Source organism: Python bivittatus, unplaced genomic scaffold (genome assembly GCF_059951505.1).
Source record: "Python bivittatus isolate LINGU-HERP-01145 unplaced genomic scaffold, Pbiv_v1 ctg000000_np1212, whole genome shotgun sequence".
Taxonomy (NCBI): Eukaryota; Metazoa; Chordata; class Lepidosauria; order Squamata; family Pythonidae; genus Python; species Python bivittatus.
This window is the reverse complement of record NW_028277028.1, coordinates 794,462-818,636: the sequence shown is the minus strand read 5'-3', so window position 1 is coordinate 818,636 and position 24,175 is coordinate 794,462. Positions and strand designations below refer to the sequence as shown.

The 24,175-nt window shown below is 36.7% G+C and overlaps 1 protein-coding gene across 1 annotated transcript in view; it reads left to right on the top strand.

Annotated features, from left to right (window-relative positions):
- Window positions 1-24,175, top strand: part of SDHA (succinate dehydrogenase complex flavoprotein subunit A) — a 45,600-nt gene that overhangs the window by 350 nt on the left and 21,075 nt on the right. Inside the window, exons 2-11 of the mRNA XM_088149102.1 lie at window positions 5,745-5,834; window positions 6,564-6,725; window positions 7,845-7,988; window positions 9,582-9,746; window positions 14,220-14,368; window positions 16,121-16,245; window positions 18,764-18,932; window positions 20,393-20,588; window positions 20,829-21,000; window positions 22,208-22,326. Of these exons, the coding sequence (XP_088005228.1) occupies window positions 5,745-5,834; window positions 6,564-6,725; window positions 7,845-7,988; window positions 9,582-9,746; window positions 14,220-14,368; window positions 16,121-16,245; window positions 18,764-18,932; window positions 20,393-20,588; window positions 20,829-21,000; window positions 22,208-22,326 (1,491 nt within the window). The remainder of the gene's footprint in view (window positions 1-5,744; window positions 5,835-6,563; window positions 6,726-7,844; window positions 7,989-9,581; window positions 9,747-14,219; window positions 14,369-16,120; window positions 16,246-18,763; window positions 18,933-20,392; window positions 20,589-20,828; window positions 21,001-22,207; window positions 22,327-24,175) is intronic.

The window sequence follows — 24,175 nt, the reverse complement described above, 5'->3', positions numbered from 1 at the left end:
CATATGTTTCTAAACAGCTGAAGAGACTGATAGACATTTCGTGAATGTTTAAAAAAACTGATACTATTTCTTCGTCCGTGTATTTCCTTATTGAGAGACCTGTATTGTTCTTAAAACTTTGGTCTTGAGGTTAAAAGAAACTTTTAATCATGAACATATTCCACTTGCTAATATGGAAATGAGAAGTCAATTAATAGCCTTGATAGGTGACCTCATTCTAAAATTCCAAAGACAGTGAATAAAGAATTTGAGGTGATGCAAACATATCTGGGTGAGGAAGAGGAAGAGACCAAATATAAATGCAAGAGGTAAGGAGAGGAACAGAAACTGACACTTAAAATGGCAGAACCGAATTCTGCAAACCTACAAGTATTCAATCTGACTATCACACAATCATGGTAACATGGTATTCCCATGTGGGAATATTTTAATGACATTCCTGTACTTGTGAGTAAAACAGGCAAACATGCAAAATCCAAATGGTGTAGCTAAGAAAGGCAAGACCTGGTTATATGAATGAAGCATCATTATGAGATCTTCTGCTTTGAAGATTATGAGGGAAGCATGTCTGGCATATAGGACCTTTCAGGTTAGTAAATATATTCCTATGTTTTCATAATCTATTTCTAAGGGTTCCTGGTCATATCTTTTGCACAGATTTCTCAATTTATTACTGGGTAGTTTGATCAAAAATATAGGTTTTTTTACAGCTGAATGTATTTAAATGTAAGAGGCAGCTATTTCTTTTAAAGCTCCATTTTTATAAGTGAATGAACTCAATGATATTACACAAGCTGATGCAATGACTTTTTTTTTAGATTGCTCCAGCCTCAAATTGCAAGATTATTATGGCTACATAGAGGCAAACTTCTTCATAAATACTGTTTCAGAGTTCCTTGACAACACTGTTTCAGATATATTACATGGCTCCGAAAGATCTAATATATCACCAAAACTGCAAAAAGAAAGAAAACTCTATCATACAGAAATATATAGATAACCTTCTAATAAAATCTAGCGTGTGTGTGTGTGTATTCATTCTAGTATATGGAAGCAACTGCGAAAAAGTTGGTTTATTTGCTTCTGCTATAAATTCTATCCTGTATGGTGGAGAATGAATACTACATTATCAGGGTTCAGTCATTTGATCAAGAACAAGATCCACTGAACAGGGCACAAGCTGAAGGGAAATTGTTAGATAAAATGTGTTTTAAAAAAACCCTCCAAAATTGTGCAAATAATCAAGATGGGAAAATTGTCATGAATATTGATGGATTGACAGCATTATTGTAAGTGCTTGTGTATAAAAAGAAAGTCACATCTTTGTGGCACATATTACTAAATATTTTCAAGAAGGAGAAACAAAAGCTATAGCAAACTTTCAAAAGAATTTCAAATGCATTGTATTACAGCTTTATCACATGCAGTGCAAATTTATCCAAGATTAGAAGAAAGTGAAGAAGCCCTCCCAAATGATAGCATTTATTTGCAATGCTCATTTAATGTATCACAAAAGATGTTTGTTAGTCTAAAGACAGGTTAATATTGCACACATTGTAAAATGTTTTGTTTTCCAAACTGCTCTGGCAAATCTCTTGCAAGATGGCCAGTGGAAGACTTTCATACTGGCCTATTTTGAGAGAATTAGTGAATAAGATCATGAAAAAAATAGAACTGTCAGGGCTATAGTTCTCATTGTGTGGGTACAGTACACTGAATTCTGATTACTAGTCTAAAACCTATTGCTATACCTTGAAGGAAGTGCAGAGAAGGACTTGCTTTTTTTCTGATGCTGTTGAAATTTGAAAGGAACTAAGTGCAACCTTGAAAACAGAAATAAGTGGTGATAGAGTTCCAGCTTATTTTCTGCCACTATTCTCAATACCTGAATTGACTCAAAAAGGGCTTGGGGGGTTCATGAGATTTGATCTAAGATACGGCACTAAAACAATTATTAATCAACAAAGCAAATTTTGATCTTAGGTAGTGTTTCACTACAGCAGCTCAGCTAAACAAGCAAAATTCTTCCCATTTTCTACCTTATTGATAAACAGCTGAGAAGTGTTGATAAATCTATAAAGCAAAGTAAAATCAGCAGAGACTTCACTAATACATGTCTGAGCATTTCTAGGTGAAATTATGCCTCTAGTAGCAAAGTAAAGGCTTCTGCTTTTGGTAAACTACATTTATATTGTATAATCTAGTGTGTTGGCTAAATATAAGCATTACTACATGTAGTTCAATTCCTGCTTCCTAATTGGACATAGGTGTTAATTATGCTGGTTAAACTCTCCAGTTTCTTTTTTTGGTTGGCTGGATCTGGTCGTCCTCTCCTGACTTCTGAATTCAGTAGATTTATTCCATGGCAGTCCTCTTCTTTAGTGGATCTTTACACCCCCTTCCCATGTTCATGTTGATTTCAAGTCTTACCCTGGGCTCTCCTGGAAACAATAAACCTTCAACAGCCAACACTGCCTAGAATTTGTGTTGGTCTACCAGCCATTACTTTTCCATCTCCCCTTTTTCCCAGGAGATTTTTCTTTAAATCTTTATCTTCTTCCTCCTTTTGCCAGTTGGCAGTAGTCCTCCCTTTCTTTAGGAAAGTTATGAAATCATATGTTACATGCTTACTCTCAAGTCTGAGAAAGAACAATATATTTGGCTGGAACAACATATGTGAGGATAGCGGAGAGCCCTGGGCAACTGCATGCTGTCAATCATCTCTTAACTGCTGAAAAAGAGAATTTTCTATAACATGGGCATTCAGCAATCATGATTTCATAATAACATTAAAATGTTTTAGGGAGAAGAGGGATTTATTCAAGAAATCTAAGTTTATTTTTCATGTTTTAAAGAAAATCACACCAGTGAGTTGCTGGAGCTCTCATTAAATACTTGGATTCAAATACAATTTAAGTAATAATTTGTTTTTTAACCGCGGTAGTTACTTCTGCTGCTGTAGAAACCGTATTTCTTCTTTTGGACTATGAATTCAATATTGGGGAATTTGGAAACTGAAAAAGCGGGCAAGCTTATTTTTCTGTTTTAGATTCTGAATGAAGAGGAAGACAGGAAACAATATCTGCATCCAGTATTTAGATTTTTTTTTGATTTGCCATTTTAATTGTTCTTTTTATTAATAAATGAAACAGTTAAAATGCATGTTCTTTATTTTTTGTTAACAATCTATTTTAACTGCTTGCTGAAGAAAAGTAGAATACATATTAGTACAATTTCAGAGTTCTAACATATAATAGCAAAAGTATCCTGCAAACATCCAGAACAATTAATTGGACCTGGTTTAGTTCCTAACAACTTCACAAAAGTAAATCTGCTTTGTAGTGTCATTTAATTTTTTTAAATAAAAATTAATCTGAAAAAAGTCTGACCCATATTTGCTGTATAATGCAAGTACTTCTAAAAATGAAATCTCTCTCTTTCTCTCTCTACTAGAGGTTATATCAGACAATAAAAATGCATTTTACTACAAATGATTATAGATTCTTCCTGAGTAGTAATCATGATTCAAATCTATTTGATTTAAATCAAATCTACCCTGTCTGATCTCTGATTGTTAATTATCTGTTTAGGAAATAAAGTCAAATACTAATTTGCCTGATAGGAGGCAAGGTATTTTGCCACCACAATAATTTTCCGAAATTCACTGCTAAAATTGGAAGAAGCTATTCATAATAATGGAATTAATATAAAGCTGCAAATCTTCCTGCTGCAAAGTTTGGGTGCCTTTGAAAATTACTCTAGAAATTAGCCCTTATTTGGGAGGGACTGCTTCTTAAACAGCTCTCTCTTATTTTTTCTCTGTCCAATTACCTCCTTGCCTTGCCTCACCACCATATCATTTTGTTTCCCCCTTTCCTCTTCCCTTTGTTCCAGCAGCTGCCCTTTCCCCTTATTTTCTCTTTTTGCTAGAAGAAGTATATGTGTGCGTGTACTTGCATACTTAAGTTTGTACGTACAGTATGACAGAGAATGCTTAGTATATACAATGGATCCTCGGTTCACGAACTTAATTCATTCTGCGACTCTGGTCGCGACCCGAATTGGTTGCAACCCGAAGCAAATTTTCCCATAAGGTTCAATGTAATTACCATTAATCCATTCTGGCATGGAGGACAGGGAGGTGGCTCTTGCTTGGAGGGAGAGTCCCCCTCCCTACAACCACGTGTCAGGGGCGGAAAATGGCCGCGGACCACGTGTCAGGGGCAGAGAATGGCTGCGGACCACGTGTCGGGCGGAAAATGGCCGCAGACCACGTGTCGGGTGGAAAAATGGCCGCAGACCACATGTCAGGGGCGGAAAAATGGCTGCAGACCACGTGTCAGGGGCAGAGAATGGCTGCAGACCACGTGTCGGGCGGAAAATGGCCGCGGACCACGTGTCAGGGGTGGAAAAATGGCCGCAGACCACATGTCGGGCGGAAAAATGGCTGCGGACCACGTGTCACGGGCGGGAAAATGGCCGCAGACTGTGTCACGGGAGGGAAAATTCATGACCCGAGGCGGAGTTCGCGAACCGAAGCAAAATTTTCTGGCCGGAGCTGGTCGTCACCCGAAAAGTTCGTGAACAGAAGCATTCGTAACCCGAGGTTTCACTGTACTGATAAAGATCAATTTTGTGATTGGGGTACCTTATTTTACAATAAACCAATTTACTGTAATTATTTAGTTAATATGAGTATATTTTTTGTCCTGGATTTGCCCTTTTTTGATTGTGCCACTTTTTTGATTGTGCCACTTTTATATTAGGGGAATCTCTAGCTGAAGTTGGCATTTTTTCTTATATTTATTTTTTTCTGTTTACTCTTTCTCTGTGTGTGCATGAAGGAGATCATCTTCAATTCAAGGTTATTTGCTTTTGGATAAAACACAGAATCCCTACTTTTTAAGTAGTAGTGGTGTACTTTTAATTAAAATTGATATTTCCCTTTCCTTCCAAGAAGAAGTCTATAGAGAGAGAATTGCAAATTCTTACTATCATAGGCCCCCTACCACTAAAGGCACTTGTTCACTGTTTTGATAGTTCCGTTCAGTTCTCTGAGGAACAGAGCCTTAAATATATTTGAAATGGTTGTGAATACTGGGTTTAATTGTTAATTTGATTATATAACAATCTCTTCCTTCCAGAAGGAAGAAAAGAGTTTTTAGCATCCAGTATCTGTATGGGGAAAAGGAAGTTTAATGCATATGTAACACGTTCTATCTTTCCTATTCTTTAAGGAGAAATAATTGTTAAAAAAGGAGTACACCAAGCAATATTTACATTAACTTCATCTGACTAAATAGATAACAAACATCTAAAGCTTAGAATCAACATAGTAGGATGCACTGTAATATATTTTGTCCAGATTTTGTATTTTCAAGCAGAAAATTCAGCTCAGTACAATCTCAGGCTAAAAGTCTAGATGCTACTTTGCCTGTTTTTGTTGAAATGAAGAACGTTTGGAATAAATTCATAATTCTTATTGTTTCTCATCATTTCCTTTTTTTTAATGTTTTGACAGTTGTGGGAAAATGCAACTATTGAATCTCTTGTTATGGAAGACACAAGAGATGTGTCAGAAAAATATCACAAATTCTAAGTACAGCTTGGACAAATATGTATTTACATTACAGTGTTGAATGATTGAAATAATTATAGATCTAATAATGCAGATTGTTGTAAGCAAACATTTAAATATACTTACAACATTAGAAGTTTTTAACTATTGTTCTATCATATTTCAGCAAGGGCCAGCAGCTTGTCATGTGCTTTCTCGTAATTTTCACTTCACGGCATATGGAAAGAAGAATGTGTCTGCCAAAGTATCTGATTCAGTAAGTTCTTATTGTTTTATTATATATGTAGCTTCTTTGACCAATTCGGATATGCTGAAAAAAATAAGGCAATCATTCAGTCCACACATTGCTTTAAGTTGCAATGTAGTTTGTTTTTGGATGAGGTGCTTGGTTAGCAAACCATGATTTGTGGTTTAACCTATTGAACAAATTGTGGGTTATTCAATAAACCTTGGTTATATAAGCCATGGCTTAGCATGTGTACATTTGGCCAATAAGTAAGTATATTTGGGTATGCATTTGTAAAACTTTAAAGCTGGATTCGAATGATCACATTCCCAGTTTTCCTTATAGAGGATTCTGGCATTCAATCTTGTTTGTAGGGATCAATCAAATTGCAGTGTATATATTTACCTGAGCCATTTGCCTGTTCAAACTGAATACTAAAAATACCATAACAAACAATGGCTTGCAGGAATGAAAGCATTTTTTGTTAAAGCATGTGAAAGAATGGAAGCAAAGGATTAAGAAGTTGAGCTTAGTGATGCTTCTAATTCTCTTAAATTATGGAGGATCACAAGTTGGGGAGGGAATATCATTAATCAAAAACCAATTAGAGACATTTGAATTTTTTTTTCAGTATAGTGCTTATTGACTCTGCTGCTCTCCCAGGGTATATTGGAATAATAATAATTTAAATTGTATTTGGGTATTGCAAATATTTCATCTCAGGGTGTTCTGCCTTCTTTTTTTGTTGTTGTTGTTCAGATTTCAACACAGTATCCTGTAGTGGACCATGAATTTGATGCAGTTGTAGTGGGTGCAGGTGGTGCAGGTTTGAGAGCTGCCTTTGGCTTGTCTGAGGCTGGGTTTAATACAGCATGTGTTTCCAAATTGTTCCCGACCAGATCTCATACTGTTGCTGCACAAGTAAGAGGCCTCTTTTTTTTTTTTCAGTCTGTCTTCCAAAGCTAGAGGAAGGGAAATGAAGCATGCCACGTGCTAGCTAGATTTATATTATATACAGATGTCATTGTTTAGCAGAATTAATGCTAATGTTTGGGGGCATATGTTACTATTCTGATTTTGATGGATAACATATATCTATTTTGCCTTGGAATATTGACCCCTGGTAAATTCTGAATCTAATTTTCAAGGGAGAGATCATCTGAAGGTTTGGAATCAAGTATTGCTGTATGCTGATAACACCCAATTTTACTGCTCCATATAATTTAACTCTAAACAAATAATTGATTCCCTTGATTGGTTCTAAATTTAAAAAGTGAACTGGATAAGCAGACATTAAATTTATTTACTTACTTATTAGGCTTATAGCTGTTATATGGCATTCAGCCATTTCTGGATGGGATTGCATTCCACTTTAAATAGTATGGGAATGGTCCTTGACACCCACCTGCATCTGGATTCCCAGGTGTGTTTTATAATTGCCAGCTGTTACAATTCCTGAATGAGACAGCCTTGGTAAAAATTGCTCATGCCTTCATTGCAACATGACTTGACTGTAGCAATGTAGTTACCTTTGAGGAATGTTTAAAAGTTCAGTTGGTGTTAAATATAGTTAGGCTACTAACTGGTCCAGAATACTAGGAGCATTTTATATCTGTTTTGAATACATGTACTGATTACCAAATTGTTTTTTGGACAGAATATAAAATGTTTAATTTTTAAGGCCCTAAATGGTTGAGGACACGATTATCTGAGCGACTGCTGTTCTTGACATGAATCTGCCCAGACTTCAAGGTCAGCAAGAGAGAATACCTTAAAGATCACTTTCTGATCTTTACAGAAAGGAATTGTATTCAATCCCTCCATTTTTTCTTTAATGGAAGGTGTCAGGGCCTTCCCCTTTATCCAGATCTTTTAAATTTAGGTTATCGTTATGGTCAGAAAAAGTCCATGCCTACCAAGCAGTTCTCATTTCTTGATCTGGCAAGGAATTACCTCATGTTGATCCCCACATTAAATTTAAATTTGTTATTTATTAACATTTTAATAATGTTGCCTTTAAAATAATGGTTTAATTTCTAGGGAGGAATCAATGCTGCTTTGGGAAATATGGAAGATGATAACTGGAGATGGCATTTCTATGATACTGTGAAAGGCTCTGACTGGCTAGGAGACCAGGATGCAATTCATTACATGACAGAGCAAGCCCCTGCTTCAGTTATTGAGGTACAGTTACTCAGTTTCCTTGGCTGTCTACAGACTAGTTATATTAGCTAAGGAAACTGGTTTCCTTAATTATGTCATCAATGTGAAAAATAGGAGACATAAACATGCATTGACTGCCTTTACTTGTCCTTTAAGAAAATAGCTGTGCTATGTGAAAAGGCCCAGAAAAACTCCCGATGACTTATTTTGTGACAGGACCATTAATTTCTTGATAATTCATAGTATCGTTGAAGATATCCATTGTGAATGGGCAATCACAAACAAAATGTTTATATTTCATGTCATTTAAAACCATTTTAAATCCATTCAACCCAATCAGGGCTGGATTACAAAAAAATTGTGAACTGAAATCTAGAAATTGATTTTTTCTAGATTTAGATACCCTAAATCGTTATATCATAATTGTCTGGTTTAACATGGCCCATTCCAGTCTACTTAAGTTTACTTACTATTCTTCCTTTCTGTTTAGTTGTTTTAAGTTTCTTTGGCTTTTCACATTCTGTGATCCAACTGTGTATGTGCTTGAAAAATGGGGAACTGGCATCTTTAGCAATCAGACTTTCTTATGGTTTTGGTCTGGTAGCATCATTACGTTCAGATTTACTTATGAAAAACAAGTGCTTCAAACCTGGGGTTTCAGCCATATCCACGCGGTTTTCTTAACAACAGTACAGAGGCTGGTCGCTACTGCTTCCTTCTGGACTTGATTTTGTCATTTGTTCTAGGTGGGTTGGCTTTCTTCATGCTGATACAGTCCTATTGGCCCTTATCAGTGTAGATTATTCTTAGCTTAACCCTTCCCCTTTTAACCTTGCCAGCAAAGATGACTGTACCAAGAAGAAAAGTCCAGAAGTGCAAAAGTTGCAGGTTTTGCTAGGCTTGCCATCTTTGTGACTGATAGACTTTATGCTGCTCCCCCCAAAAATAGTAATTGGTGCTGGCAGACTATATTTCTTATGTGTGGCAGAAGCTTCAGTATTCAAATATTCTCCTTCTAATGTGTAGTTCTCAATTTTTGAGAATTGGATTAATGATGCAGTCATTAAAAATATATGTGGGCTAACACAAAAGGCATCTGGACATATATATCTCCATTAATGGTGTCCACAGATTGCTTATCTTAAATAATAATGTACAAATGAAATTATTCCACTTAAAAATGGCCAAAATCTCATATGATCACTAAATCTCATAAACTCAAAATCTCAGTGTTTTTGCCTAAAATGAGACTGAGTGAAAATATCAAAACCTTTTGAGATAGCAGCTATTAAAAATACATATGCATGTTTATTTAGACATTCATATTACACCCTCCTGTAGTATTGTCACAGTTCATGAATAGTCTAGGAACTGTGGTGATGTTACCTAGCTAATTTTCAGTAAGTTCTGTTAGAAATCCCCAGTTGCATAATAGCATAGGATCTTGTAACCAAAACATACTAAATAAATTAAAACGTTGCTTAGCTTATATTAGTTCCTTTTATATTTTCTTCTGGAACTGAGATATTTTCAGACATATGATGTGCTACCTTATTAACTCTCCTTATCTTCATATGCACAATTAAATTGTTCATCTCATTTTGGATTCCTCAGCTAGAGAATTATGGTATGCCATTTAGCAGGACAGAAGATGGAAAGATCTATCAGCGTGCTTTTGGAGGTCAGAGCCTTAAATTTGGGAAAGGAGGACAGGCTCACCGTTGCTGTTGTGTGGCTGATAGGACAGGCCACTCTCTGTTACACACACTCTATGGCCGGGTAAGAAGTTGCTTGTGGGGTTGGGAACAAAGGTCCTAAGTCATGATTAACAGAGTTGCTTTTAAAATTGATGGTGGTGATGGCTTGTGGTTGTCGCTGTTATGACTCACTCAAGATAAAATTTGGCTGACATACCTATATGTTGTCTGTATAAATAAATATAGTCAAAATAAGATAAAGCTTGTGTAGGTGATACTTTCTCTGTTATTCAAAATGATGTACACCCAATTTTTTAAAAAAACAAACAAACCTCTTCTTCAGATAGAAGTTTTTTGCTTTATTTTGATCTTGGCTGACATACCTATATGTTGTCTGTATAAATAAATATAGTCAAAATAAGATAAAGCTTGTGTAGGTGATACTTTCTGTTATTCAAAATGGTGTACACCCAATTTTTTAAAAAAACAAACAAACCTCTTTTTCAGATAGAAGTTTTTTTTGCTTTATTTTGATCTTAGAAAATATTATGAAGAAACTGTGAAGGCGTCTGATCACTGGACCATCCACTCCAAAAAATGGTAGCTAGAAAGCTTGGGATTGTTGTGGATACCTAATGAAAATGTTGATCCAGTGGGTTCTTTGGAAAATAGTAACTTCCAAGTTAGGCTTAATAACTTCCATTACTGTATTAAGTAAGAAATTCAATATTGCCAGCAAATACTAGCTTTATACAATGTGAATGCACTATGTATGACAGCTGTATCTTAAAAAGGCTATTATGTGGTTGAAAACACAGAGAAAGAAAATGTTAAGGAGGTCAAGTCACCATTGGGGAAAACTTAAAACATTTAATATATTTTTAATTTAGAGAACAGGCAAGAGTACACAGTATTGAGGACACAGAAAGGACCAAATTTGTCTTTCATACAGTGGGGCAAAAAAGTATTTAGTCAGCCACCAATTGTGCAAGTTCTCCCACTTAAAAAGATGAGAGAGGCCTGTAATTTTCATCATAGGTATACCTCAACTATGAGAGACAAAATGAGAAAAAAAATCCAGAAAATCACATTGTCTGATTTTTAAAGAATTTATTTGCAAATCATGATGGAAAATAAGTATTTGGTCAATATCAAAAGTTCATCTCAATACTTTGTTATATATCCTTTGTTGGCAATGACAGAGGTCAAGTGTTTTCTGTAAGTCTTCACAAGGTTTTCACACACTGTTGCTGGTATTTTGGCCCATTCCTCCATGCAGATCTCCTCTAGAGCAGTGATGTTTTGGGGCTGTCGCTGGGCAACACGGACTTTCAACTCCCTCCAAAGGTTTTCCATGGGGTTGAGATCTGGAGACTGGCTAGGCCACTCCAGGACCTTGAAATGCTTCTTACGAAGCCACTCCTTCGTTGCCTGGGTGGTGTGTTTGGGATCATTGTCATGCTGAAAGACCCAGCCACGTTTCATCTTCAATGCCCTTGCTGATGGAAGGAGGTGTTCACTCAGAATCTCACGATACATGGCCCCATTCATTCTTTCCTTTACACAGATCAGTAGTCCTGGTCCCTTTGCAGAAAAACAGCCCCAAAGCATGATGTTTCCACCCCCATGCTTCACAGTAGGTATGGTATTCTTTGGATGCAACTCAGCAATGTCTCTCCTCCAAACACGACGAGTTGAGTTTAGACCAAAACGTTCTACTTTGGTTTCATCTGACCATATGACATTCTCCCAGTCCTCTTCTGGATCATTCAAATGCTCTCTAGCAAACTTCAGACAGGCCCAGACATGTACTGGCTTAAGCAGGGGGTAACGTCTGGCACTGCAGGATTTGAGTCCCTGGCAGCATAGTGCGTTAGTGATGGTAGCCTTTGTTACTTTGGTCCCAGCTCTCTGCAGGTCATTCACTAGGTCCCCCCATGTGGTTCTGGGATTTTTGCTCACCATTCTTGTGATCATTTTGACCCCACAGGGTGAGATCTTGCATGGAGCCCCAGATCAAGGGAGATTATCAGTGGTCTTGTATGTCTTCCATTTTCTAATTATCGCTCCCACAGTTGATTTCTTCACACCAAGCTGCTTGCCTATTGCAGATTCAGTCTTCCCAGCCTGGTGCAGGTCTACAATTTTGTTTCTGGTGTCCTTCGACAGCTCTTTGATCTTGGCCATAGTGGAGTTTGGAGTGTGACTGTTTGAGGTTGTGGACAGGTGTCTTTTATACTGATAACAAGGTCAAACAGGTGCCATTACTACAGGTAACGAGTGGAGGACAGAGGATCCTCTTAAAGAAGTAGTTACAGGTCTGTGAGAGCCAGACATCTTGCTTGTTTGTAGGTGACCAAATACTTATTTTCCACCATGATTTGCAAATAAATTCTTTAAAAATCAGACAATGTGATTTTCTGGATTTTTTTTTCTCATTTTGTCTCTCATAGTTGAGGTATACCTATGATGAAAATTACAGGCCTCTCTCATCTTTTTAAGTGGGAGAACTTGCACAATTGGTGGCTGACTAAATACTTTTTTGCCCCACTTGTATATGAAAATCTAGAACTTGGACCATCAAGAAAGTTGAATGTACAGGCTGCCAATTTGAATAAGTTTAAAATTCATGAAAAAACTGTATCAAGATGAATATAGACATAGATATAACCTTTAGATAATGTACTGGACCATTGTAAACTATGAGAATAAATTTTGGAGAAATACAGTATTCAAGGCATATGCTCTTCCATTGAGTTACGAGTATTTCCCAAGAGGCTATGGCTGCTCTTTTGTCTCCTAAAGCATTTCATATCTGAGTGGAAACACTTTACATCTTGCCATTGTAAATCCACTTTCTTTCCCCTTTTTGGAGAGACTGTCTGCTTATACGATATAAGCGTGCTTATACTGAGTATATGGTATCAAAGCCAACTAATGTTCTTTCCATATATCACTGAGTACTACTGACAGTTCAATCCCATATGCTCACATAGTTTTGGACTATTCTTAAAATACTGTTGTTTTTTTTTAAGGAAAAAGATAATTTAAGTCAAAAGTTTTAGTACAAATAGTTAAGTGAAACAACCTCTTCTCCCCACACCCATTTGATATTGATCCAGGCTCTTAATATTAAATTATATATATTATTGCAAATATAATCCATCCACTCTCCCTTTGTCCTGTTTTGTTTTTACTTAAAGGTATAAACAAAGCATTGAGTAGTTTCATGTGAACACTTGGCAGTTATATATAAATATACAACTAGGCAACCCTAGCACTTTCCCCACAACACCTTAGTTCATTGATAAATATTTGTGCTTGTTTTTCAGCATTTATTTCTTCTTGCCACCATTTTTTAATTAGAGCATAAGAAACAGAATGCAACACTGGAAATAGTTTTTGAAATTCTGGCAGAGAAAAATCTTTTCAGAAATATGGAATCTTATGTTACATGAGAATCATATTGATTGCACTGTAATTGAGAAAGTTTTCTAGTCAATGGCTGGTGTGGGTCTTCCGGGCTGTGTGGCCGTGGTCTTGAAGTTTTGTTTCCTAACGTTTCGCCAGCACCTGTGACCGGCATCTTCAGAGTGCAGGAGCACAGACAGGAGCAGTTCTCTCTGTGCCCAGGGTGAAGTGACCCTTCTGTGGGTATTTATAGAGATCTGCGCGGGGGTTGTGGGTGGGGTTGGGTTACTAGTGGCTGCTTGTTTTGGAGTCAGCATCTGTGTGTATTTTCCTGGGGATTAGGCAGGGTTTTTTCTTCTACTGAATTGTTAACGAGGGGCTGCAATTCAGTAGAAGAAAAAAACCTGCCTAATCCCCAGGAAAATACACACAGATGCTGACTCCAAAACAAGCAGCCACTAGTAACCCAACCCCACCCACAACCCCCCCCCCCCAGATCTCTATAAATACCCACAGAAGGGTCACTTCACCCTGGGCACAGAGAGAACTGCTCCTGTCTGTGCTCCTGCACTCTGAAGATGCCGGTCACAGGTGCTGGCGAAACGTTAGGAAACAAAACTTCAAGACCACGGCCACGCAGCCCAGAAGACCCACACCAGCCATCGTATGCCGGCCGTGAAAGCCTTCGACAATACATTTTCTAGTCAAATTTGGCTGTTTGTTTCTTAAATTCCAGAAAAACAAATTCTGATTGAATGTTAGTAAAAAAAAAAAAATCCTGACAATAAGTGCACTTGGACAGTGGAACTATTTATCTGGGAAATTAATAAGCTCTGCTTTACTGGATGTGTTTAAATAGAGGCTGGTAAGCCATCTATCATGGGCACTTTAATTTAGATTATTTCACTGAGCAAGGGCTTGAACTTGATCGTTTAAATGGACCCTTCCAGTTCTAGGCTTCCATGATTCAATATTATTGTTTTACATTCTCATAAACATACTAAATATTTATAAAGAATCTAAAATAGGTAGGTTCTTGACCAGCTTTATAGTCTAATGAAACACTTTCTAATTATGTAATGAAATTAACATTACTGTGCTTGTAACAACTACAGATGCTTTCTTCTCTTTCTCTCACCAACAGTCACTCAGATATGATACCAGCTATTTTGTGGAATATTTTGCTCTTGATCTCCTAATGGAAAATGGAGAATGTTGTGGTATTATTGCACTCTGTATAGAAGATGGCACAATCCATCGTTTCAGAGCAAAGAATACAGTTATTGCCACTGGGTAATATGTTAATAATCATATGAAGAAATGTCAGTGAAACATCTGAGCCTTCTTGTTTTTACTCATCCAGCATTATCTTTTTTTCTATATTATATAATACAATATGCCACTCATTTATATTCTTCCATGCATTTCTTGTCTTTCTTCTAGCTGAGACAGGGCATGGAATAAGAAATGTAATGTAGCCCTAACCTTCTATACTTTAATGTAACTATAACATTTTTGTTAAAATGGAAAGGATTTCTAGGAATGGGGCCCTTTGCATGGGTGCAACCAATTACCAGACAGATGGTGGGTTCCACTTCACTGGATGTGTTCCAGCAGAAGTTAGACAATTCTTTACTATAAATGCCTGTACTGAGCAGGGTGTTAGACTTTGTGGCCTAAATGGTCCTTTCCAAATTTAATTTTCTATTAAAGTAAAGTTTCATTCTGAGACAGGGTTAACAACATTTGAGGAGTTGGGAACTGCAGTTCAGCCTTCTGACTTTTAAAGGGGGTAGTTGGAAGATGTCTGCTGACATGCTGTCATTGGAAAGATCAGGGGTGATGTTTTGGTCCATTTTTTTCAGCCTTTTTGGGGTTTGCTTTCCCTAGCATTCTCATTCCTAATATTAAGACCTTTGAAATGCAAAGAAACATCAAGATTGGTTTCAAAAATTGTGATTTTTGTTGTCTAAGGGCTAGGGAATGCTAAAGATGGAAAGTTCTCTGAGCTAAATTGCTCCCATTCCTACCTTAATGTTGTGTGTGTGTGTGCGCGCGTGTGCGTGCAGTATATAAATAAATAAATCCTTCAGAAAAATGATGTTACCAAAATATGGCCATTTTGCTTCCAAATATCAGCAGCATGATCTCAAGCGTGTTGATTTGAAAAGTTGAAATGGGGTTATGGAAGGGTATTATTCAAGCTGCAGGTTGCTTACCCCTTTTTAAAGATAGTGAGGTCAACATTTCTCAAAGAAACATGGGAACACATGCACACATTGAGCTACACTTTGGAAGAACTCCACATTACGCTCTATATCAGCAAAGATCAGGGAAAATTACTTAAAAGTGATTCATAGATGGTAATATACCCCCATACAAGTTTCTAAAATTACAGGGAGAGGCCCAAATAAATGTTGGAAGTGTGAAGAAGCAAAAGGCGCCTATATGCACATGTGGTGATCCTGTGAGGTTGTACAAAGATTACAGACAGAAGTGATTAGAGAGATTAACAGCATGGATATTGGAAAATTTAATTATGGTGCCAAGATATACTTACTGTCATTTTTTAGTGAGACAAGTTTGGCTATAGCATAATATTGGAAAAATTCAGAGTATTTGAATTTGGTATGAAACATTATGGAAAATTGTTGTTATGGAAAAATTGACATAAAAGATGGGAAGTGTTGGGCTATATCAGAAAAGTTACCTTTGATTCAGTTTGGGAAAGAGTTATCCTTATTGCTTTATCTGCACAAGCTTAATTGGCTTAAAAAATGTTTCAACCCTCCTCTATGTTGCTCACAACAGAAGTAGGTTAATGAATAACATAGAGCTGGAGCTTTAGGACTGTTGAGTTATCCGTGGCTGATGGTGAATGATTAGCAAATATTGTGGCCAGAATTAGTAACTGATAATTTTTAAATATATGAAAACATTAAAGAAACAGTGTTCAGTATTACTACATATATTGGGACTGTTACTCATGAAACATTTGTTTTCCTGCCTTATAAGTGGTAGATAGTAATTATGAACTTTTTCCAGAGGATATGGACGCACATATTTTAGCTGTACTTCTGCTCACACTTGCACTGGAGATGGCACAGCAATGGCTACTCGGGCAGGTCTACCTTGCCAGGATTTGGAATTTGTGCAGTTCCATCCCACAGGTAAAAGTTATCTTATTCTGTTGCAGGGAACTAAGTTTTGCTGCCAATCCCTTATTTTCCTTAAAACGTTTTAATCAAAATGTTGTGTAATAGAGTATTATGTATGTCTATTCATTATTTTTGTTTGGTAACCTCTTTAATAGATTGCAGAACTCCTGTAGATCTTGTATACCGTTATTTAAGGAAAGTATTTAATGAAATATCCCATGAAATTCTAATTAGCAAATTATTTAAGTGTAGGTTTAGCACATACTAGCAGACTCAGAAATGTACTCAAGGAGCATTCTTCTGACTTGAGAAGTGAGGTGATCAAGTGAGGTGCCCAAGTTGATTCCTGGGTACCTGTACTGCAAAATGTTTGTCAAGTACTTGGGCAAGGAGATGGAGGGGATGCATTTACAGATGTCACAAAACTGGGTGTGACAATTCATATCTTATAATAGAAATAATATTCAAAATTATGTTGATAGAGAAATGGATTGAAAATAACAGATTGAAATGTAACAGAAACAACTATAAAATTATTTGACTAGGACAAAAAAATAAATTGCAGAAATATAGCACCTGGCTTGGTAATAGTACTTGTAAAATGATATTGAAATAATGATTGATTACAAGCTTCATATAAGCAATGGGGTGTTGCTGCAAAAAAGGGGTATTCAAGATTCAACAAAAATGCAGGTTTCCATATCACAGGAAGTAATAGTGCCACTATATTCTGAATTGGTCAGATTACACGCTGAATATTGTGTTCAGAAGAAGTGTGGTGGGAACATGTTCTTCAAATACCTGAAATACGCAAAAGAAAGGCGTGACCTTTTCTCTGTTATCCTAGAGTACAGAATTCACAATAATGGATTTTAATTACAAGAAGACTGATTCTGGTTTACTGTTAGGGAAAAAAAATCCTAACAGACCTGATTGTTGGTGGAATCATTTTTGTCCATGTTTACAGCCATTTTCTCAAAAATCCATTTTGATTCCAGTATTGAACAGAGGTTGGATTCAGTGGCCTAAGTAGCACCTTCCAGTACTGTGATTTTATAAAAATTGGAACTTTATATCACCCTTAATATTAATCATATTATAAAAAAATAAAGGTAGCAAAATTATAACAGGTAGTCCTCATTTAATGTCCGTTTGTTCAGCAACTGAAATTATGACGGCTCTGAAAAAAATGGACTTGCAACCAGTCCTCGAATTTGCCCCTGCGGTCACGTGTTAAAAATTTGAGCCAGCCTACATTTATGACCATCACCCCCCGCAGCTGACCTTCATCATCTTCACCTGTCTCCCTTCCGCTGGGCTCACCATCCTCACTATGCAAAGGGTTGTAGAAATAGGGCTTCTTGCTGCACCGTGACTTCTGGGGCTGCTTGCACCCTCACGCACCCTCCCCCACCCAGCAGAAGCCACACCAGCCACTCTCGCACCCTTGTGTACCCTTTGCAACCCAGCAGCAGTCACTTACCTATCTGCCAGCCTGCTTGCAAGCCACCTGGAATTCACAAGTTCTGCCAGCTTCCCCGCTGACATTGGTTGTTGGAAGCCATCTGGAAGTTGCGAGGAGGTCCTTGCTTAATAATCTGCAATTCTCACTTTACGACGGCAACAGGGACTGCAGGAATTGCTATCACTAAGTGGTACAGTCATGTGATGTCACGTTTTACCGCTGCATTGCTTAGCAACATAAATTCTGGTCCCAATTACCTTCATTAAAGGACTACCTGTAAAGCTTTTATTTGCTAAATACCTAACAGAGGAGTTCATAGTATTTTTTGTTGTGCACCGAAGCTTGAAACTTGAAAAACATTTATTACAGAATAAGCTTTGTAGGGCTGTGCTAATTTTGTCTGGTGCAGATAGAGACATCTTAAGTTGATGAGTGGAAAATATGGGGAAGCTAGTCAACGTTGCAAAAGGTATAGAACAAAAACATGTCAGTTTCTGTCTGAAGTTTCTTATATGTGTTAAATGTATAAAAAGGAGAGGGATGCCTATATAAGAAACCAAGGAAATTTAACTTTCAACTAAGGTGGAGTAAAATGGTACTTGATAGAAAGTTGGAAAGTTTTATTTATATACTGCTTTAGTCATTCACTTCCAAGATATTTATAAGATAGTACTTTCATCCTCTGAGGCACCTAATGAACTTGACTGATGTTGAAAAGCCAAACAAGGTTGGACCTGGTTATCCCAGGAAATCCCAGAGGTAGAATGGGAAGTAGGAAAACAATCCTGAAAGAAGGCAACAGCAAAACTATTTTATGTTGTCAAGCAAACTATCTGGACATGTCTGTGTAATCATCAATTTTCAAGCTTGACTTGAAAGAGACTTTACCTGTACTAAGGTAATTCAGTGAATAATTGCCAAGCCATAATTTAAAGCTAACATCTGTAGAGTGTAGTTCAATTTATTAGGTGTTGTACTACATCAAATGTTAAAACAGCAGCAAATCTTGTTTCTGAGATGATGGAGGTCATTGGTAAAATGTTGTAATTTTAACATGTTCTGCAGGTATTTATGGAGCTGGCTGTCTTATTACAGAAGGCTGTCGTGGTGAAGGAGGTATTTTAATTAACAGTGAAGGAGAAAGGTTTATGGAGAGATATGCTCCAGTTGCCAAAGATCTAGCTTCCCGGGATGTTGTGTCTCGTTCTATGACTATTGAGATCCGTGAAGGAAGGCAAGTTCGATCTAACTATCAAGTCCATAATTGTGATTATAAAAGATCCAGAGCACAGTTGGTTAAACTTGTCTAACTCAGCATATTGTATCTTAAAGAATAAAATACTTTCTCTAAAATATTTACAAGGGTAATTTATAGATGTGTTAATGGGCAAGGAAATCAAAAATCCAGCTAAACTTTTTGGAAAGTCTCCATGAGAAACAATGAGAATAGTGCTCTGCTGTCATCAGCTGAAGAACCTACTTAGATTAAAATCTGTTGAGTTATACCATTTTTTAAAACAGAAATAACACATTTTTCCAGTTTCTTTAAATGAACCCTCTTGCTGGCTTGGGTTAAAGAGAGAACAACTAAACTGTTTAATATCTCTGTCATTTAGTGCAGTACTTCTCCTTTACAAGATTTTCTAAGTCTTGCTTTTTAAAAAATGTCTTCTTGGTTAGTTTTCTGTAGGCACAGGGATTTGAAGTGAGGGGACATTGGCAGTCGAATCACCAGGGGCATGCCTAATAAAAACTACTATGTTGATGTTTCTTGATGTTTTATTTCATATACGGTGGCTGCCAAGTTCTTCTTAATTTAATGGATAATATTAACATTATAGCAAAATGTGAGAACACATATGTAGCAAAGTTCAACAAATCCAAGTAAATCGACACTGTACTATGTGTATGCAAAACAAGCTAGTGTATACACATGCATCTTTGCATTACCAGCCTGCAGAATAAAGCACAGCACAACACTCGTAAAATCTGCCTGTCCAAAAATTTGAAGTCCAAATTCCCCATAGCAAAGTTTCTTTAAAAAAAAAAAAAGTGACTTGGCAGCATGGCAAACATGAAGCTGCAAGCAGCCACCTTCTTTTGTCTAGCCAAGCACTTAATTGCTTTTGTATTCTCTCAACACTGATTCACAGATAATCTTATCCAGTTTAAACAAATCTTAGTGATGTGATTGGTCTCTGTTATTGTGTCAATTAGACTGGAAAAAATAGAAAAAAGCAGCTCAGTCACAGCCAGAAAACATCCCAACTGCAGTGATCAGAACAGTTAGAACACTCAGAATTACGCCATGCCTCGGAATAGCCAGGTTTTGTTTCGTGCTTGAAACAAAACAGCCTGTTCTTGGAACAAAACTCTTAAAATGCTTATGTTTTGTTTCGTTTTTAGACAGAATATTTATTTTGAGGTTAGAATATTTCAAGATCAAAGACTTTTGCACATCCCTATTACAGATTTGTTCCATGTATTTTGTTTTGTTTTTGTGAGGGAATACTTGTATTTGAACTTTGTATATAGCTACTAAATTGAAAGATAGTTTGAAAACACTTGACAGATTTCTCTTATGATATAATGATTGTTGGTTTTTCACTTAAATTGTTTGTCTCTAATAGTATTAGGGGAAAAATCTTTCTCTCTCTTTAACACTCCTGTTTTTAATCTAACAACAATAAACAGAGGTTGTGGACCTGACAGAGATCATGTGTACTTGCAATTGCACCATTTGCCACCACAGCAACTAGCAATGCGTCTTCCTGGGATTTCAGAAACTGCTATGATATTTGCTGGTGTGGATGTCACAAAAGAGCCTATTCCTGTCCTACCTACTGTGCATTACAATATGGGAGGTATCCCTACAAACTACAAAGGACAGGTAATTTTTCAAAAATAATATTTGTTAGATGAGAATCGTTTTTATAGACCACTCTAGATTTTTTATTTTTGTACACTGTTTAAAGCTCTGACAATGCTTCAAAATAGATACTCCATTAGTTTTCCTCCTGTGCCTTAGCCTAGGGTCAACAATTTTTTTTCTTTTTTTATTACGAGGGACCATGTCATGTCTATACACATGTGTGTTTGTGTGTATATATATATATATTTTAAATGACAGGTAATTACACATATCAATGGCAAAGATCAAATAGTACCTGGCTTATACGCTTGTGGTGAAGCAGCTTCTGCCTCTGTCCATGGTGCTAATCGACTTGGTGCAAACTCCCTTTTGGACTTGGTAGTCTTTGGTCGTGCCTGTGCTCTTACCATTGCAGAATCATGCAAACCTGGTAGGTCTCTTTATTTATTTTATAACTTTTAAAATGGTGTATCTTAAACATGGCTATACTGAATTTTATAACAGGCTTAAAAATTAAGTATGCTTCATTTGTGTCTTCGCTTAGAAGGTTAATTGCATTTCTAGATATCAACTTGTGCTTGAATTTGCATGAAAATTATAGTGCTACAGGGGGGTTGCTTTCTTTTTTGTAGTACAAAATTCAGACAATATATGTTTCTAAATGGCTTTTCTTGCCTCTGATGAACTGTGTTATCTAATGTCATTTGGGAGCTATGACTGCTAAGGACATAATTTCTCTGTGCTTTCCCAAATCAAACAAACAAATGAATTTAAACCATGTGATCCAGAACATGCTAGCTCTGTCAGAATGTGTGGGACAGGCAGAAACTATTGGAGAGAGGCAAGCCCATAAATAACCAAGCCCTATGCCATGAACAGCTTATAGGTGATAACCAGCACCTTGAATTGCATCTGCAACTGAATGACCCCTTCCAGTTTGATCATTCCTTGAACGGTAGTGGTCAGTAGTAATTGTCAATTGTAGATGAGAAATATTAAAGAATCATGTAAAATAAATTCTTCTGTATTTTGATAATCTATTGTTACTCAGATCTGGAAAACACTCTGACTTTTCATTGACCATATACCCTATATGATATAGGTGTTAAAAAGTTACATAGTTTATTATTCTGAATATGTCTGTTTTGCAGATATATTGAAAAATGTATTAGGAAGTACAGGTAGTCCTCAACTTATGACTTAATGACCATTTGAAGTTACAACAATGCTGAAAAAAGTGACTTACAAACCATCCTCATACTTACAACTGTTGCAGTCCCCACAGTCATGTGATCAAAATCCAGGTGCTTGGCAACTGGTATATATTTACGATGGTTTCAGCATTCTAGGGTCATGTGATCACCATTTGCTACCTTCCCAGCCAGCTTCCAACATGCAAAGTCAATGGGGGAAGCTGGATTTGCTTAATGACCATGGTGATTTGCTTAACAACCGTGGCAAATAAGGTCATAAAATCGGGTGCGACTCACTTAACAACCGCATCACTTAGCAATGGAAGTTCTGGTCCCAATTGTGGTCGTAGGTTGAGGACTACCTGTATTGGAATATGGGTAATATTAGCTTTGTTCCCTCCAAAGAAATCCTATGAAATTAAATACTGTGCTTATTCTTATTAGGAGAATCAGTTCCATCAATTAAATCAAATGCAGGTGAAGAATCTGTTGCAAACCTTGACAAACTGCGCTTTGCCAATGGAAATGTAAGAACATCAGAACTGAGACTTAATATGCAAAAAGTAAGTAAGATCTTTGGATTGGAGGACAAGTTGTTTTTAGTGTGAACTTGCAACATGTGATTAATGTATCAACTAGATTTCAGAAGTTTCTAAATATTTATTTTCTAAAATATTTTCTACCCTTGACTTTTCCAAATTGAACACCAATGCATCCATCCAGAACCTAAATAATGATAAATTATTGAGGCCTAATTTGGTATGGTTACATTGTTGGGGTCATCAACTTAAATTGAAGTCTGTTAAGCCACAGAGTTTCCTAAGTTATGTTTCTTATATCTCAGCTTCTTAATTTGATTCAAAGGATTCCAATAATATTGCTTTTTGTGCTGCATGGAGGAATTGCAGGATACAAATGTATCTCCTATAAGTTTTGGAAATGGTTGTTCTAAACAAGGAGGATTTATTTTCTTGCACAGAACCAGAACATACTCCTGTTCTTTCTTCTATACTGCTTTTAGCTGCTAGTGACTTTGTAGATATTTTGCAATAAATGATGAAATAAAATTTCTATTTTGTACAATCTAATAAAAGGTGGCGTATTATAAGAATTCTTATGTACTTACTGACTGATTAATTATGTGCTATCAAGTTAGTGTTGATTCTTAAGGACCACAAAGATTTCTCCAGAATGATCAGTCCCTGACCTGGTTCTTCAGATCTTCTAATGGTGTACCCCTCATTGTTGTAACTGAGTCCATCCATGTTGCTGCTGGTCATTCTCTTCTTCTCTTTTCTTCCACCTTTGCCAGCATTATGGACTTCTCCATAGAGCTAGGTCTTTGCATAATGTATCCAAAGTGTGATAATTTGAGCCTGGTCATTTGTACCTCAAGTGAGAACTCTGGGTTGATTTGTTTGATGATTCATTTGTTTGGGTTTTTTTGGTTATCCATGGTATTCTCAGGAGTCATTTCCAACTTCCTGTCCTGCTTCTTCAAAGTCCAACTTTTGTTTCCATGGAGTGTCACATTGCCTGCACAGTTCTGATCTTTGTAGGTATAGGCACGTCCCAACATTTGAATGTCTTTTCTAAGGCCTTTGTGGCTACTCTGCCAAGTGCTAGTCTGCTGATCTTGACTTACTGTTGATGATTGATCCTAAAAGGCAGAAGCTATTGACCATTTTGGTATCTCCTTTGTCAGTTCTAAGGCTGGTTGCTGTACCTGTTGTCATTAGTTTGGTTGTTTTTATATTTAAATTTAGTCCCATTTTTTCACTGTGCTCCTTGACTTTCATTACTAGAGGTTGCAGATCTTTTGCATTTTTGGCTATCAGGGTAGTGTCATCAGCATAGTGCAGGTTATTGATGTTTCTTCCTCCAGTTTTAAGACCATGTTCTTCCAATCCAGTTTCCCTTAATATATATTCAGCATATAGATTGAATAAATAAGGATAAATAAAATAATGTCACACTTCTTTGCTAATCTGAAGCCAGTCTGTTTTACCATGTTCTGTCCATACTGTGGCTTTCTGACCTGTATATAAGTTTCTCATGAGGAGAATGAGATGTTCTGGGATTCCCGTTTTTCTAAGCACATTCCACAGCCTGACATGATTGACACAATCAGATACCTTTCTGTAATTAATGAGGCACATACTCAGTTATCCACTCTGTATCAGCAATAATGTCCCATATTCCCCAACCTTTTCTAAATCCAGCTTGAATATCTGGCATCTCACTTTCCATGTAGGGTTCTAATCTGCATCGAATGATCCTAAGCATTATTTTGCTAGCATGTAAATTAAAGCTAATGAATGTTAGTTTGCACATTCTGTTAATTCTCCTTTCTTTGGTATCTTATATATTAATGGCCACATATTATTTCATGCAAATTCTATGAAAGATTAT